The sequence below is a fragment of the Dipteris shenzhenensis genome, chromosome 25 (assembly GCF_047967505.1).
Source record: "Dipteris shenzhenensis isolate YYH24624 ecotype China chromosome 25, Dip_SZ_1.0, whole genome shotgun sequence".
Classification (NCBI taxonomy): domain Eukaryota; kingdom Viridiplantae; phylum Streptophyta; class Polypodiopsida; order Gleicheniales; family Dipteridaceae; genus Dipteris; species Dipteris shenzhenensis.
The window spans coordinates 52,852,158-52,869,695 of NC_141620.1; the positions used below are offsets into that span (position 1 = coordinate 52,852,158).

The 17,538-nt window shown below is 45.6% G+C and overlaps 1 protein-coding gene across 2 annotated transcripts in view; it reads right to left on the reverse strand.

Annotated features, from left to right (window-relative positions):
* The window catches only part of LOC147886048 (protein CNGC15b-like), an 83,819-nt gene extending 69,508 nt beyond the window's left edge, over positions 1-14,311 (reverse strand). For both annotated transcript variants that reach the window (XM_087396468.1, XM_087396466.1), the window contains exons 1-4: positions 14,248-14,311; positions 13,513-13,862; positions 10,175-10,344; positions 4,498-5,047 (exon numbers count right to left, since the gene is read on the reverse strand). In XM_087396468.1, coding sequence (XP_087252594.1) covers positions 4,498-5,047; positions 10,175-10,230 — 606 coding nt within the window. In that variant the 5' untranslated portion in view covers positions 10,231-10,344; positions 13,513-13,862; positions 14,248-14,311. The remainder of the gene's footprint in view (positions 1-4,497; positions 5,048-10,174; positions 10,345-13,512; positions 13,863-14,247) is intronic.
* Positions 14,312-17,538: the final 3,227 nt, after the last annotated feature.

The following is a 17,538-nucleotide window of genomic DNA, read 5'->3' on the forward strand; positions in this document are numbered from 1 at the left end:
GCCAAAGTACTCTGACTATCAGTGAAGATGACAGTAGGTCAGTTAAGACACTTAGTCCAGTTAGGACACTTAGTCCAGTTAGGGCAGTTAGCCCTAGGGTTTTGTTATGTTGGCTCCCTCTTGAGCCTCCACTTTCAATTTTGCAATTATCTATTACAGCATCTCGTTTTTCTCCTTGTCTCTTCCATTTTTGAGCTTCCATTGCTTGCCATAGCCAACAACCGTCATGTGCTTCACGTGATGCACAGTTTAAAAAAATAAATGACCTTACCCTTGCATTGGCACGATCCCAGAGCTGAGACATGGTCTCTTCCACACCCTCCAGACTGTTGTGCAACCTATTCCAGCACCCGAATCCTTTCCCCTTTGCACATGCGAGATGTTCAAAGAGAGAGAGAGAGAGAAGAAAGAAAGAAAGAAAGTTTATTAAAGTCTTCGGGAAACCGTGAAGGTCTATGAGACTAAAGATAACTGATACAATGAGCATAACGGTGGTGGTCTCAAAACGGGCCAACCAACCGTTTCTACAAAAAAGAGGTTATGAAGGACTATGTGTCTAGTCCTGATACAAAAAATATGTGTCTACCTCCAAATGATACAAAGAAGAAGAAGGAGGGGGGGGCACCAAAAATGGGGCAGAGGGGGGAGATACAGTATACATGTGCAGGTGGTGATCGTCAGAGACCAATCATAGAGGGGCCGTCAAATGGGAAGTCAGAAAAAACCCTGCGATAGATGATTGGCCTCTGACGTCACGCGGCCTAGTCGAGCTCGGTCGTCGGGGGCGGCGGGTGGCCCTGTGGATGAGGGCAACGGTAACCCTAGTGGGACGGGCCGAGAGCAGAGACGAGATGTCATGGACCTGGATGTGTGAGTCTGTCCGCTGACGCACCTGTCGTGGCTCTGGCTCTCGCTCACGTCCGCGTCGTCGGCTAGACTAAGAAGAGGTATCCTGTGACTGAAAGAAGTCAGTGATAGGCCGCTGGGTGTCCTCACACTATGTGTGCTGCTCGTGTCGCCGTGCTCGGAGAGAAGTATCTCGGTGGCGGGTCATCTCATGTAAGAAGGCGGCTAGGCACCGCTGATCCGGGAACTGTAGCATGTGTGGAAGGGAGCCGAATCCGTTGCGGAAGAGGCAGTGGTATCGGCCTCGAATGGCATAATAGATAGGACATCTGAAAGCAAAATGCTCCTCCGACTCGATCTCCTGTAAGTCGCAAAGTGGGCAAAGGCGGTCCTCTCGTGGGATACCCTCTGCGCGTCCACTCTCGATCCGTAATCGGTGTGACGAGACCTAAACTGACCGAGAGAGATCCGGAGCGCATGTGGTAGATGAAGTTGTGTGTAACCCGAAGGTGTGATGAAGCCCTCCTGTGAGATCTGGAGGCAGTGTCGGCGGTAGAAGTCGAGCTTCACAAGAAGCTCAGAGTGAAGAAACCATGTCCGCCAGGTGTGGAGCTGGAGCAGATCCGCCCGAATGAGCCGGTTGACCTCCTGGTCAGTGGGGGAGAGAGGAGATGGTGGAGCGTCAAGGCTGTACTGAAAAGGAGGCAACCGGTCTAAGTCGAGGCCCAGTCGGGTGAACCAACTGGAAAGACGACTATACCAGCATCGCTGGTCCCCATCAACGGATAAGGCCATAGAGGAGGATAGGGCTAACCAAGGTAGGCGGAGGCGACCGTCAGCAGAGGAGCCAAAATCCCTGACTCTGTGGAGGTAGGTGATAGCCTGAAAAGCCGCATCAAGCTGTAGGGGTGAGGCGCCGAACTCTGCTAGAATGATCTGGTGTGGTACTGATGGTTTGCTACGGATCATCCGAGCAAACATCAGTATCTGTAGGCGCTCAACTCGAGCCCACTCTGTGTCTGAAAGGTCGACTCCCCACCAAGGGCTACCGTACATGCCTGCTGGGCGGACCAAAGAATCAAAAAGGAGAGACTTGGTCCGCGGGTCCTGGAAGTGGGAGTGGTAGCACTGTCGCTCCAGCCTGGCAAGAGCGGCGTATCCCCGGCTGATCCTAGCCTGCATGGCCGGGCGCATCGTGAAGATCGGGCCTGAGAAGACAACGCCCAAGTATGTGTAGGAGTCAACTATCTCAACAGGGTCGCCGGCGAAGAGGAACTGCTCTCGGTGCATAGCAGGTCTGGAAGTGTTGAAGATCATCACCTTGGTTTTCCCATGGTTGACCTTCAAGTCATGTGTATCACAGAAGACCTGAAGTCCATCCAAGTGTCGCTAAAGACCAGTAGCAGAAGAGGATAGTAGTACTACATCGTCTGCGTATAGGAGAATCTGGATGGCAGTCTCCGCAAGAGAGCAGCCTGCACCTCCGAGTGTCCTGATGGTGGTCTCGAGCTCGTCGATGTAGAGGCCAAATAGAGTCGGTGACAAGGGACATCCTTGTTTGACTCCGATAGTGCTCGTGATCTCTGGGGTCCAGCTGGTGCCAATCCTGACCTGCCCCGTCACCCGCTCATAGAGAGCTACTACTGCCCAGATAATCGCCGAGTCGTAGCCTAACTCCTGCAGACGTCTGATGAGAGCTTGTTACGAATTGTGCTCCAGCCACTAGAGGGAAGTCTTCTTTCTGCGATTTTAGTCTGCTATGAATTGATCCCGGAGGTCTAATCTCTGCTGCCAATTGATCGAGGAGGCCAAGATTCTGCCGCCAATTGATCCAGGAGGTCAAGACTTGCAATCTGCCCACTGGCTCTTCTAGTAATTGTGAACTTGTACCAGGAGAGTGCTTGGCGTTGTTTTCATCATGCAATCAGGTGCTACCAAACATCGACCTGTGTACCAGGGAGGTGTGCTTATGCGGAACCAGACCTAGCAGAGCAGAAGCCACAAGAGGAAAAACCAGGAAGCAACATCAACACCGCAATGATCGAGAGGGCTACAACATGGGAGCTACTAGAGCATCTTCATCGACAGGTTGGCATCACGCCAAGATGTGTCGGTGAGAGGGCGTGTCGGAATAGGGTTGGTCACCTCCCCATCTGTGAGCCCCCAAATGAGGAGTGCATCAAAGGGGGTGAACTAGGGCAAAACAAAAGGATATGGTGCTGCCACCGGGGAACCAAACAGGCTGCCATGTTGGCAACAAAGAGAGAGTACTTGGCAGTTGGAAGCGACCATGGAGGGCAGATCTGAGGCGACTATGCCACGGGGCTGTCCGCAACTAGAGAGGACCTGACTGCGCATGGAATCCAGCAAGAAACAGGGCAATAACATCAGCAATGACATCAGCAGAAGTACGGGACAGTACGGAAGGTTGTACCAAGTTTTTTGCAGGAGATCTGGAGGCTGGAATGGCCTGGAGCAGAGGCAGCTCTGCAGGGCAAGGATGCGCACTGTTTTGGACAGATTTGGAGGGCCAGAAGACCCCGAACGATGTCAGATTTGGGCAGGCCTTCCTAGAACGTGGCCAGGCATGGCCATCCAACCCTCAAAGAATGTGCCCCCGCCAGGGGGATCTACAGACTACAAAGTTGAGTGGGGGGGACTGATTGGGTCGGCCCAATTCCCCCTACCAGTCAGCTGATTTGGGGGGCATTCAGCCCTATATAAGGAAGCCTCATATCTCATTCACCAGTGCAGCACTTCAGGGAGCAGAAACAAGCAGCAGAGCAGCACCATTGGGGAGGAGGTCAATTGCGGGCTGTCTTCCAAAGCAGTGATCACGAACAGAGAGTCTACAGAAGGTCAGAGAGGACCACGGCACCACACGGGTTCTAAGATCTAGAGGTGCCAAAGTGATAGTCATACAACTCTTGGTAAGGTCAGAGGACCACAGTTTGGTGGAACTCTGAGCCTCTCTTTTGTATTGTGTCAATCTGAGGACTGAAATATAGCATTTTGTTGGTGCTATATCTCTCTTGGTTCACAGTCTACTTACTGGCTTGCACACACACACATGGTTGTGAAGTACACATAGGTAAAGGCGTTTTGGATTCTGAAGTTAAATACTTCTGCATGTAATTCCTAGAATGCTCTTAAGTCTTCCGCTGTGGGATACCCTCTGTATAGGTTCATTTCTAACAGCTCAGCCCCAACGAAATACTAAGATACTTCAAATACTTCTTGACCCCTGAGTCCACTCCTCTGAATATAGTCATTTCAAGTTTTGGCTAAGATGGCATCCAAGGAGCAACGGTAGGGCTAAATCACTTTAGTGAGAGATTAAGGACCCGTTGTATCATGGATGACCTGGATACTGGTTGATTTTGTCACCTGAATGTACAGGAATGCTACTTCCTTAAGCTTTGACTTATGAATGATGATGAAATTTTTTCCTTTTTAACAAAATTTATGTGATTTTCCATTGAGGAGAGAGAGAAAAATAGCTTCCCGAATCAGTATGATATTTGTAGCTTTCATTTAAGATCATGGATTTATATAACTGGAATCCCAAACTAAGTCTCCTTGAAGCATCGACATAAACATCATTTACAAAAATGCAGATAAACATTACTGGCATATGTATGCAAAAGATACCTGAGGAAGGGGTAAAACAGCAATGAGATCTAGGATGAAATGTCTTGCCAAATATCGCTTGGCAATAAGCACTGGATCACGGACAAGCTCTCCTCTAGCAAAGCTACGTGAAGATGGAGCAATAAAGCCTGTTCTGAATTGCACTCCCATGTGAACCAAGTAGAAAATGTCTGTGATTGTTCGAAGTATAGTAACAACAATTGCTAGGTGTGTATCTATCTCCAAACAAACGTTGTCACTGACCACCACTGGCAGATAGTAAAATAGAGGATCAATGAAAATTGCAGCTAAACACGACAAAAAGAACAGCCTTTTCCATCGGTGCAGAATCCTGTCTCGTGGATCCCATATGTTTCTTTGCTTTGTTTCATAATCTTCTGAATGTACCTTTGCAGCACCAAAATGAAGGGGCTTGCCAAAACTCGGGCCCTTTGAGCCTTTCCCAAACTCCCTCTTTGCAATGCTTGAGAAAGAGCCATGTAATGGACTTTCAATATCAAACGCAGGTTTACCATACATATCAGTGCTTGATACTGCATTATTATGAAACCTGCCAGGTAATCAGTACAAACGTTAACAAATGAACCTAGGGCCCACAAATATAGCGGAAGTGTAAAGAGAATACGACAGATAGATACTGTGCAGCCTTAATATCTAACACTAACCCAGAGAAAAAGCAGCATCTCCAAATTAATGACTGAGATGCTGCACAGCTCCATTATGTAGACCTTCATAAGACTAGAATATATTCAACCTTACAAATTATAATTTTTTATAGAACAAGTAAAAGAATAAAAAATTACGAGTAAATGAGACAAATAAAAAATATTTATTTAAAAGTAAAATGAAAATATAAAGTAAAAAATAAAAGCTGAAAACAAAAGCTGACGCTCTCTCATATTATAAATAACAGTGTGCCATCTCTTCCCATATGACACGTATGGATTTTCTTTTCTTGTTTTACAAGTTTCTTATTTCATAGCTTTCTTACTTTTCTCCCATTCTTAGTATGATTTTACATAACCAATCCTTTATTTTGGTGAGTGAGCACTAGGGAATCGAAAGAAATGACCATGGTGAATGCAAAATGGACGAATGATAACACCAATATTCACATCATCATAGTCCATCTCAGTATATCTTAAAGATCAGAATGATGATTACTTTCATTTTATCAAAAAGAGAACTCACAAGCTCATGCAAGCAATCCCTTATTCGTATATTTGTTGGGCAAACCTGCGCTTAGGTTCTCATCAGTACCGAAGCATAAGCTTCTACGCTTATGTTCTCGTCATACCCAAGCACAGCTCCATTATCATGGAAAATATAAATATTTGAACAAATATAATCTCTACAATATATATATATATATATATAATGCTCTTGCCTCAATACACAGAAAAAGATTTGGCATCCACGATTTGACTTTCTCAAGTCATTCAAATGGACTAATTAGACTAAGAAGTGCGCTCTTTTGGCGACACCCCTCTATTTCATCATCATCATTTGCCTATATGTAGTTCCATATCACATGTGAGCTGTATGAGCGCACTGTTTCCTCTAATGCGATTGGTGAATGTCGACAAATTTTAAAATTATGTCATGTGTTCTTGTCACCATGCAGGTGTCCAGTCAAATATGACCATTATCTAGAATAGGAGCACACGAGCAACTCATCAAAGCTAAACTTTCCACATCTGAACTACATAAAGCAGAATACAAACCTCAACTGAAAGCTGAGCTAAACAGAGTTGAAGACACAACTGAAAACAAAAGCTGACGCTCTCTCATATTATAAATAACAGTGCGCCATCTCTCCCCATATGGCACGTATGGATTTTCTTTTCTTGTTTTACAAGTTTCTTATTTCATAGCTTTCTTACTTTTCTCCCATTCTTAGTATGATTTTACAAAACCAATCCTTTATTTCGGTGAGCGAGCACTAGGGAATCGAAAGAAATGACCATGGTGAATGCAAAATGGACGAATGATAACACCAATATTCACATCATCATAGACCATCTCAGTATATCTTAAAAATCAGAATGATGATTACTTTCATGTTATCAAAAAGAGAACTCACAAGCTAAAAAGAGAACTCACAAGCTCATGCAAGCAATCATATTTGTTGTGCTGCAATTTTTAAAAACCACTAATCTTTAACAATCATGTATATAAAAGTTCTACCCTTGATATTTACAGGGGGAATCAGGTCCGATGGACGTGATGTTGTGTCAAGTCTCTAAAACTTTCGTACTTCTTTTCTATCTCCTTTTCAAAAATGTTAAAACTAGATTATGACAGAGAAAGGATATCAAGATTCAGTTTAGAACATCGTTATTTGATATCATTGAGGTGAAAAGACCAAGTCTTGGGGGATTTAAAAAAACCATGAGCCAACCATGACCATGACAACCAGTGTGTAGTAACACCGATGCACCTGTGCCAAATTTTAAACATAATACAGGGAGGACTGGTCATGCATTAATAGTTACGTTTTTTGTGCGTGGGGGTTGATCGTGCAGCTTGTTGTCGTTAACCCAATAATTCAAGTTGTTCTATCAAACCCTATTTGCATGCGTATGTGTGTGCAGGTTAATGGGGTGACTTGCAGTCCTTAACCCGACAATGCAGGTTGTCTATCGAACCACAGCTATGTATGCATGTGTGTGAAGGTTGATGGGGCGACCTAATATCGTTAACCCGACACTGTAGGTCGTTCCATGCAACTGTCTCTATGCATAGGTGTGTGTGCGTTAAGGCCATACATCATACGGTTCCCATGCAGTGCCACTTGATCATTCATTCACCCACCTGTACATGTCATTACATGGGTATGCCTATCTTGTTTGGCATGAGTTGTTCACCTGGCTATCCATGGGTATGCCTATCCTATTTGGCATGAAGTTGTTCACCCGGCTGTCCATGTTATTCAGGCAGCAATTGGTCGTTCATCCGGCCGTGTTGTCATCTTAGAAATGAGACAGATATAGATAGACAGGCAACACTTGGTCGTTCACCCAACTCTGTGCATCGTTTCTGCATGTATAGGATGGCGACACCACTTGGTTGTTCACCCGACTATACATGTCATTCTAGTGTAACAATAATTTTCATTTTACTAATTATGTGTAAGGTTGCGAAACTTTGTCATTTACTTAGTTGTACGTGTCATTTCCTAAATTAAATGTGATGTGATGTTTGTAAATCTCTCTCAAACTCAAACACACACACACTCTCTCTCTTCACCATGAGGGCTATCCTTGAGGAGGCAAGATCGAGACGTCAGAAACTACGCTTGCTTTGTAGACTTTCGGAGGCCTTCAACATGTCCCACAATCCCACCTGATGAAGGGGTTACATATTCGTGAGATATGATTTTGGGAGTGATGAGTCTATACGAGTCTGCCAGAGGGAGAATTCCCACCCCATGAGGCCTATCGGATTGGGTTGACAGCACAATCAGGTAAATGCCCCCTTTCACTCACTCTCTTCGGGCTCTACATTGATGAGATCACATCCTTCATAGACCGCCCAGGAGGCGAGGGATCACCATCGGCTGACCTGATGACACAGATACTACTATATGCGGATGACATAGTCCTCATATCATCGTCAGTAGAGGGGTTGCAAAGACATCTGGAGGCCGTAGAGGTGTTCTATAGAGAGCGAGCTCAGAGACCTGACACTTGACCTTGGAAAGACTAAGGTTATGATCATCAACACCTCCCGCGCAATGCTTCACCGACATAGCTATAGCTACCAAGGTGAGCTAGTGGAGATAGTGCAGTCCTACACATACATGGGGGCAGTCTTTCACTATGACTTATGCAGCTAGAGCATGACTCACATGTGGGTGGCGCGCTTTGGCCCGACTATAGAGAAACGCTTCTAGGCGCACTTCTAGGACAATTTACTCTCCTCAGATATTTGATTGCTCGAGTGATTCTTGCATGAACGTGCTAATGACTTGCAAAAAGTTCCGGAAATTGGTGGGAAGTGTATTCACCACCGTTATCTGACTGAAGATTTTGGATTTTGAATGGAAGTTGATGTTCTTACTAAACTTTTGTAGGCTTCAAAATGTCATAAGACTGTTTCGCATTGTTTATCTTTTAGGAAGGTGACGACAGTGAAGCGAGGGTAGTCATCGAGGAAGGTAAGGAAATAACGATTGTGAGTTAAGGATCCGGCCGGTAGTTTGCAAATATCGGTATGGATAATTTGCAAAGGATGGATTGTATTTGTGCGGCCTTTAAGAAATTTTTGTTGACTCATTTTGCCATATATGCATCCTTCACATGGATTTAAACGACTCGTTTGAGGTAGATTCTACAAAGGACTAGCTTTCTAACACCCTAGTGAGGCCGACTACCATGTACACAGCACCCCCTCACTCGGCAGCATCGTGTCGGCTCTCTCTGCTGCCCTCATATTAGCTAGCTCCTCCTCCTCCACCGCAATTTGTCTTGGAGCTGGCTCAAATGCATAAAAATATGTGACATGCCTCTGTGCTCAGTCTACCTCAAGGACTCGTGGCGTTGTCGCCTCATGCTGCTCTCTAATCTGTCGCAATAGTGTCTCTCTATGTCCTCGCATCTCGATCAGATAGAGCCCAATGCACACTTGGTCATGAAAGTGGATCAACCGTATGCTTGCCCTTAAGATGTGATAGGGGCTCACCTGTCAGCTGAGAGACGCTGCATCCTCTAGGTCAGTGTTTGGTAACATAATAGAATCATGAAGTCAAGGGGAGAGAGAGACTCCATACTGGGTGCATCATTTGGGCCCTTACTGAGTGCTATACCAAGCTAAAGAGCTCAAGAGCTCCAACAAAACTCAAATACAAACTGAAAACTGAACAATGAAAGTTAAAAGCTGAGACTCTAAAGCTGAAACCCGGCACCGTGGTGGCTCTCCGTTGGGTTGCGAGGATATCCTGGACTTGAGTGTGTCGAGCTGTCTTGCGCTATGGTGGGGGACGTGGTCTCCTCAATCTCCAGATCCAATGGGCTATGTCAAGAGTGATGCCTCGTCTCTGATGGTCCCCTTTGAGAAGAGCTGAGATGGGCCGGACCTCGATCATATGTGGTCTGGTCACTCTCCGTGTCATGTGTGGTCTTTGCGTTTTTTGGGGGAGTGATTTTTTGGCGACAGAGTGGAGGAGATGTGAGTGGTGGCTACAGGTGACTATGGGGTCTAGGATGATCTAGAGTAAGCCTCAATCCCTCATCATATATTGCAGACAAAGTTCACCATGACGCCTCTCCAAGTTGATGCTATTTTTCAGACAGTGACATTTTTCCACAAAGTTTGGGCCTTACGCCATTGGAGATTACCAAGGCTGGCACTAGAGTCATCCAAACAGCTAGTAGAGAGTGGGGTCGACATGGTATGCAAGCATATCCACATGGTTTGCCAAATCCTTTACAGCATATCCCAATTGTTAACATTCAAGTTCTCCCCATTTTGATGGTCTTATCACCTTAGTCAGCTCAGATAGCATTTCAGCTAGCAAATTCTATGACAAGTTGCAATGGCAAGAGTCTTCAGTACAAAACTAAGGGCATGTAGCAGAGAGAGACTCAGAAACACGATTGTAACTGGCTGAGCTCTACTTGTAAAAGACAACATTAAAAGTAGTCAAAGAGAGAGTATTATGTAAAAAGTAAAATACCTGACAAATCGTTTGTTTTTCCCATCCATTTTTAGAAACTTGCTGTCACGGAACATAGCGGTGATCACCTATCTCTTCAGGGTCAGAATCTTCCTAAGCTGTCCTTATAGCTATATGCTGTAAATTCTAAGAAAAATCCTGGGGGGCACAATTCACATAAGGGAACCATTCTGCAGAACCAATCAAGAGCAACATTAAGTTAGAATGAACCTAATATAGTACAAAGACACAAATGGATAAATTCTAACCAGAATCCTCATCAGCAACATAACAAATTATGTTCATTTTTAACTTCATGAATCCAGTATACATAGCAGAGCCTACTTACATGTGACATCTCTATTGACCTATATACACACCGTGACACCTCCTAACATAGAAACATGTAGATGGTTGGTGAAACCACACACACATGCTTGCACACACGCATGCATACACAGATAGATGGGATGGATGGATGGATGGATGGACAGATAGATAGAAATATGTAGGAATCTTTCTATCTACATGTGTATGCAATCACATCCAAAGTCAGAGCATAGTGAAGTTTGTGACTGGGGAAGACAGAACACAATGTTGAGAAGAAAGCATGAGAAGCTGACATAAATTGCACACAACTTTAAATACAAAGGAACAGTGAGTTTTGTAAGAAACCTTAAACTCTAGATGTATATTTGTCCGTCACCCCCTATTAGGTACAAGTTGTAAGAAGGATCATAACGGAATTTTCATAGAGAAATCTACTCTACATGTGGGTTTCTTCAAAAGCCATCCCATTATGTTATTTACCATCCCCAAAGATTAATGTAAAGATTTGTGTATAAAATAGCATTCCTATAATACTTTGCATATTTCTAAGTGAAACTATGTTTTCTTCTAATCCATTTTTGCCATATTTCATAGTTAGAAGCTTCCCCCGCCCCCCCCCCCCCCCTCCTTTCGCTTAGATGCTCAGAAAATGGTCATCCCCCCATGCCCTGCTGCTGAGCATAACCTCTTGCAACAAGGCAGGCTTTGTAGTGGTCAACACTGCCATCCACCTTCCTCTTGAGATTATACCCACTTGGTGCGCTTGCCTTCAAGCAAATCTCATAACTCCCAAGTGCCATTCTAATGAATGGAGTGTAGCTCAGATTTCATAGCATCCATCAATCCTTGCTATCAGGGCATCCTCATGATACATTGGCTCTTCCTTGCAAACTATAGCAATCAATCCAACCTCCACTAAGTGCCCTTGCATGTGACGCCTCTCGTACGTCCAGACAAAGGCTCAGCTTGTTTGATGTCCCTCAATGTGTCTAGCAGTCATCTATGGACTACTTTTTGTTGCCTTATGACAGCCCTCTCTGCAGTCACTGCTTGATTTGTGGTAGTCTGATCAAGTAGGGAATTCAAGCTGAAAATCAGCTTCTGTTTGTGGCTGTAAATCACCTGCTAGTGGCTAAGTTGGAGCCTCCATGGAGTCATCAAATCTGAAGCAGACTTGAACAAGGGCAGCAATGTATTAAAGACATCAGAAGCATTACTATGAGGGCTTTTTGAAGGAAGCCATCAGTCCCTCATCAAATAGTACAAGTAGAGCTTGCCATTCCATATCAATGCCATTTTCTAGATGATGACATATCTTCACCGGGTTTAGGCTTTCCCTAGTTGTAGATTACCGCGGCTCACTCTAGAATCATCCAGGGAACTAAGGTCCCTCATCAAATAGTACAAGCAGAGCTTGCCATGACACCATTCCATATCGATGCCATTTTCTAGACAATGACATATCTTCACCCAGTTTTGGCTTTCCCTAGTTGTAGATTACCACGGCTCACTCTAGAATCATCCAGGCAACTAAGGGATTGCAAGGTTAGCACGGCCTCGTATGCACGTATATCTAGATGGTTTGCCAGTCAAGGTATTCAAATGGATCAACTCTCGCCCCTCCAATACGGTTCGTATATCCCGCTTTCTCAGATTCCACAAGATGAGATCAACCATATCATACGGTTGATCTACTCCAGCTCCACACATTAAGGACTTTGGGAGGAACCAAAAGTTAACCCACCATGCTCCAGCTTTATCATGATCAGTTCTCGAGAGTATCGGAGGACGACGTAATCATCAGATCCCAATATCTTGAGGAAGACCAGGCTCGCATGCACTGAGGATTGTCATTGCACGGTTGCGAGTCTCACCCCACCAACTAAGGATTGAGACAAGGAGGGCTGCAGGCACACCTACAAAACAGGCTATGCACATGACTGAGAAGCACTTTTTTGCCCAATCTACTATGAGATTCGTGGGGATATCATTGCCTCTTTTAGGAGGGCACGGGTTTGCGCCAGTATCTTGGCTAATCCACTTTCATGACCAGGGTCCTTTACCTGATCAAGAGGCAGTGACATAGACAGACTCTATTGAGACAGATCAAACAAAAAGAAGAGATAGTGACACCAAAGATAGATCTAGACTAGACACAGCTGCATGTAGCAAACGTCTACACGTTGATCAGCACTGAACACAGTGGAGAGGAGGAAGACTTGCCACCATAGACAGAACCATGCCAGTGTTAGAATGGAGCACGACGAGCTGTGGACGCCCCAAGAAATCATGTTATTCTCAAAGAAGCAGTCGACTCTTCTCTTTCAAGTGGATAGCCGAGGATGTAACCCCTCACAGCTAAAATAGAAGGCATCCAAGCTTCAAAAAGTCAAGAGGCTCGCAACAATGGCATAATCATGGTCTATCGTGAAGACAAGGCCCTAATACAAGAGTTCGAATCCACCCTCAATGTATAATTGATGTACCGAAGTAAGTTTTCATTTCCTCTCTTTTGGAATTGATGGTCGCTCCCTCCCGAGGAAATTAACATAATCATCATCATCATCATCTCACACAACACCTGTAGCCTCAAGCTTCTTCACGTCCGTTACGAAATTCCACCTCAATCACGACATAAAGAAACTGCGTTGCTTTGCCTGCTCTCGATAGGAACAAAACGTAAAGCAAGTCCCAAATTTTTTTAATAGGCTAGTTTCTAATATGTAGACAATACGATTTTTCAGACCACGCCATGACTACTTTCTTGCAGCATTCCTTAAAAACGAACTTCGTTCAGTATGACATTGGAAGTGTTCTTGTAGCTCATTTAACCTGGCCTGATCAACAGCACATGTGAACATCAGAACAAAATCATAGCGGTGCTTGATGCATCATGAGAAAATGTCACAGGTTCTGGAGCCGTTATCAAAAAGATTTTACGCATCTCTCATTTGTTATTGCAAACTCCGACGGCAACTAGCGATCAGTTCTATGTAACATCCGAGTGCGATGAATAGGTAACATCTGACCTTAAGCAGGATAATCCAATATCATTTGCCACAGCCGCCCATTGAGGCAGCCGCATCGAACAATTCGAATCCTTTGATCCGTATCTCAAGAAGATGGACAGGAGCAATATTTGCAAATGGGTCGTGAGCTGGGCAATAGCTTCGCCGCCACGAGCTCTTCGATCTAATTGTGGAAGGTTTGTGACAGAAAACAAAGCAAACCGCAGGTACCTCCGCCGCAGCCCACAGTAGAAGAACTTCCAGTGGAACCGCTCAACCCATGATAGGGAGCAATCAGACACTTTCCTATTTGGCATGAAAGGGAAACAAGATGAAGTATCTTCATTGGGCCTGCCACAAAGGATATGTTACTTAGGGCCTTAGCACATGGATGGGGCTAGCATGGGTTTAATATTTTTGTCATCATTACTCCCATCCTACACCAAGTGGTCTAGGATTGGGAGTAGCCACTTTTTCTCCCGTCCTAGACCATGGCCTCTAGACCCTAGCAGCCAAAATGGGTTCCCCTTTTTTAGGGATTCAAAAACATGGAAGGAGGACATGTGACCTTGTCCCCACAAGGTCCCCACCTCTTAAACACATGAAATGATGCCATGTGTCCTCTTCCTCCTAAACCCATGCTTAGTTCTTTTTTGTTAGCACATGGTGAGATGGGAATAGGATAGAAATATGCATGGGAGCACTTGAGACCACCTTTTCCCATTCCCATCCTATTTCTTCCCATGTGCTAAGCACTTTAGTTTGTTTTTGATGATGTCTAGTTTTTGGCCTTCCATAGGAAGGCCTTAGTGAAGATGTGTGATAGTGGCCTTCCATAGGGAGGTGTAATAAGAAAAGAAAAATAGTCGTTGAGTTGCGAGTGGTGAGGAGCAGGTGAGGCTAAGCCAATGCATGTTGGCCATGCATGATGGCCATGGAAGGGGGAGTTCGCTAAAACGACCCCGTAGCAACCCAATCTTTCTATCTGACCCAAGAGACTGCGCATGCGAGATGAGCAACGCTGGTGTTCCTCCACAGTCTCCCTCCCAAGACAGCACGAAAAAGACTGATGCGTCAAGGGCTAGTGAACTCCAAGGAGTAAGCAAGTAGCAATGAGCAAGCTCCGTCCTACGTCGAGATTCTCGACAAGAAGACCGAGGTGGCACGAAGAGTGAGGGAAACGAAACGGAAGCCATGGTTTGAGACTAGCAAAAGACATGCAATGGCATGCAAATTGTAGGTCAAGGAAGTACGCCTTGAACTAGAGCAGCTCTCGAGAGGAGGTCTTTACCTTTTCTTCACGTGTCAGATCCCGTCAGGAGAGGAGCTGGCAGAGTTTATGTCTTATGAATGTGAGCTCCCCGGAAACACCTACACAGCCCGATTCCTAGGCAAAGGTTTCTTCCTCCTCCAGTGCATTTCCGAGGAGATTCGCAATGATCTGCTGGGCCGCGCATTTCAATTCTCTAGGGCCCTAGTGCTGGTGTTACCCTGGAGCCCGAACTTTAGCATTGACTGCTTTCTGCTACATGAGTGTCTGGTGTGGGTGGATTTCCCCAACCTCCCACTGTGGATGGGCGATATGGTCCATAAGCTGGCAACAGCGCTTGGCAGAATCCTCCAGATACCGCATCCTCTTGGCAACCCTGTTGCGCGAAGGAAAGCGTGGATCTTGTAGGATAGAACCCAGGAAACACCAGATTTTGTGGAGATTAAAATATCGGATGGTTCATCCTTTGCGCAATAGGTTAAATTTTCTTCGTTTTTGAATGCATGTTATGTCTGTAAAAGACTGGGCCACTTCGCAAGAAATTGCCCAACCAAATCACTCAATACCAGCTTGGTTGCGAGTGATAAGGAGGAGATGCCAGAGGATAAACATGGCCAGGGAGGAATCCAGGACGCTGATGGACAGGCCATGCATACCAAGGCCTCGAACTCCTACATCGCATCATCGAGCAAGATGGAGGATCTCTCCCCCCCCATCGAGATCAATGGCAACTTGACAGAAAGAAAGGTAAGGCATCTCCATGTAAGGATGTATCTGTTACAGCGCCTTTGCATGTGTCAATGGTATAGGAACACTCTAATCATGACAGGAAAGACATTGGGAAGAAAATCTCAGCACCCCGCATGGAGAAGCCAGCCAAGCAGGAAGGCCCACTCCCTCCAAACAATGGTGAAGACAAGGAGGAAGAGCTCCCCGACATGTATCACAAGAAGAGTGCCCTTGAGGAAAAGCCAACACAGCAAGACAAGGCAAGACTCAACCCGCATGGTGCACAGGGGCCTCTCCAAACGCATCAAAGATGCGGCGAGAGGCGCATCAACACAAGCAAGGAAAATCGATTCAATTTTCTCAAGGATGCATACAAGGCCCTCACTCATCAATCGAAATAATAGGGATGGAGGCCCACAAAAGGAGGTAGTCACGGGGATCAATACGCTGTGCTAGAATGTGAGAAGCTGCTGTAGTAAAACCAAGAAGAAAGGGTGTCTAGATGTAATTTGTAGGTGTAAACCGACCATAGTTCTGCTGCAGGAAACCAAATGTGGGTGCGAGGATGGCTGGTGGATTGCGTTCTGTCAATTAGGTTATGTCTGCTTTATCAACTGTCCACATAAGTCTCTCCACCCCCAGGAGGTCTTCAAGGCGCAAGAAGGTTGGGTGATAGGGGTGAGAGTGTGCAAAGGGTTCTCCTTCAATGTAGGAAGCGTCGGGCCATCGAATGTGCAGTTAGTTCTTCGCGGATGATACCATTTCCCTGGTGTAGGAAGATCAAGCCAGTGTGGAGAGGCTCATGGAGGTAATGGCGATATTTTGTAAAGCATCGGGTTCTCAGTGCAGCTAGTCCTAGCTAGTCGAAGTCTTTCCTAATCAAAAACCAGTTTGAACCCGTCGGAAGAATGGGTGAAAAGGATAGGGGTGCAACTGGTGCCCCGAGGGGAAATAATCAGATACCTGGGCACGCCTCTAGGGGTAGGTGGGACCAATCGACATAGATTTGACTGGTTCAAAAGCAAAATCAAAGAGAAGCTAAAAAAGTGGAGCGGCTTGTGCCTACGCTGGAACACGTGAAGCTTGGTGGTCCAACACATCTTGCAGCAACTACGACATACATGGCCTCAATCTAGAGGTTCAACAAGACCCAATGGATGGAGATCGAAGCTCTATTTAGGGGATTCCTATGGGCAAAAAGGCCCCCAAAGTCCTTGGAGGCATCAGACTCTCAAATATCTGGCTCAAGAACACAGCTCTCCTTGGGAAATGGATGGCGAACCTCCACCGAACAAGCGCCGTGGGTGGTGATCACCAAGGAATTCATCAATGCAGGCAAAAGCAAGGGAGCGGGACAATGGTGATGCCTGGGATGGTACGACAGGTATCGTCGGGTCCGACCTTATTGCTGGACTGGTTCAAGCTTGGAAGGGCTGTGTACAACTGTGCGAGTGGAGAGGGATGAAGGGGCTTAGAGGAGATGGTAGTCTCCTCGAAAGCATGTGGTGGTCCCGAGCGCTCAACAGAGACGGCAAACTGTTCACATTGCATGACTTGACTAGAGCCAGGAACCTCCACATGAAAGGGATTAAGCTTTGGATGGTGGACCTGTGGGATGCAAGCAAGGCGGACTGGAAGATGGTGGACTAGATCCAACAGGAGGTCTCGCTATCCCAAGGAGAAGCGGATCTAATCCAGGCTACCCTTGACCGTATTTTGGAGCACTGGCTGTCCAACAGCATACCAACGCGGGATGGGAAGGAAAATCAATGGTTCTTGGGGAAGACCCTCATGCAAAAACTATTGGCAATAATTATCTACAAGAAATTGATATGGGGACAGTCGGTGATAGCCAACCTCAACGGCAAATGGAAATTGCATCACAGTAGGAAATGGTGGAAGGCTTCAGCAAAGCCCATATTAAAGATATTGAAGTGAGGTTGGACCAAAACTCAGTTTACTTACACTATTTTTTGCTACAGAAGAGGTGGTCTCATCTTCATCTTGATTATCCTTCAAAAGCAAAGGCACCCCATGACCAAAGATTG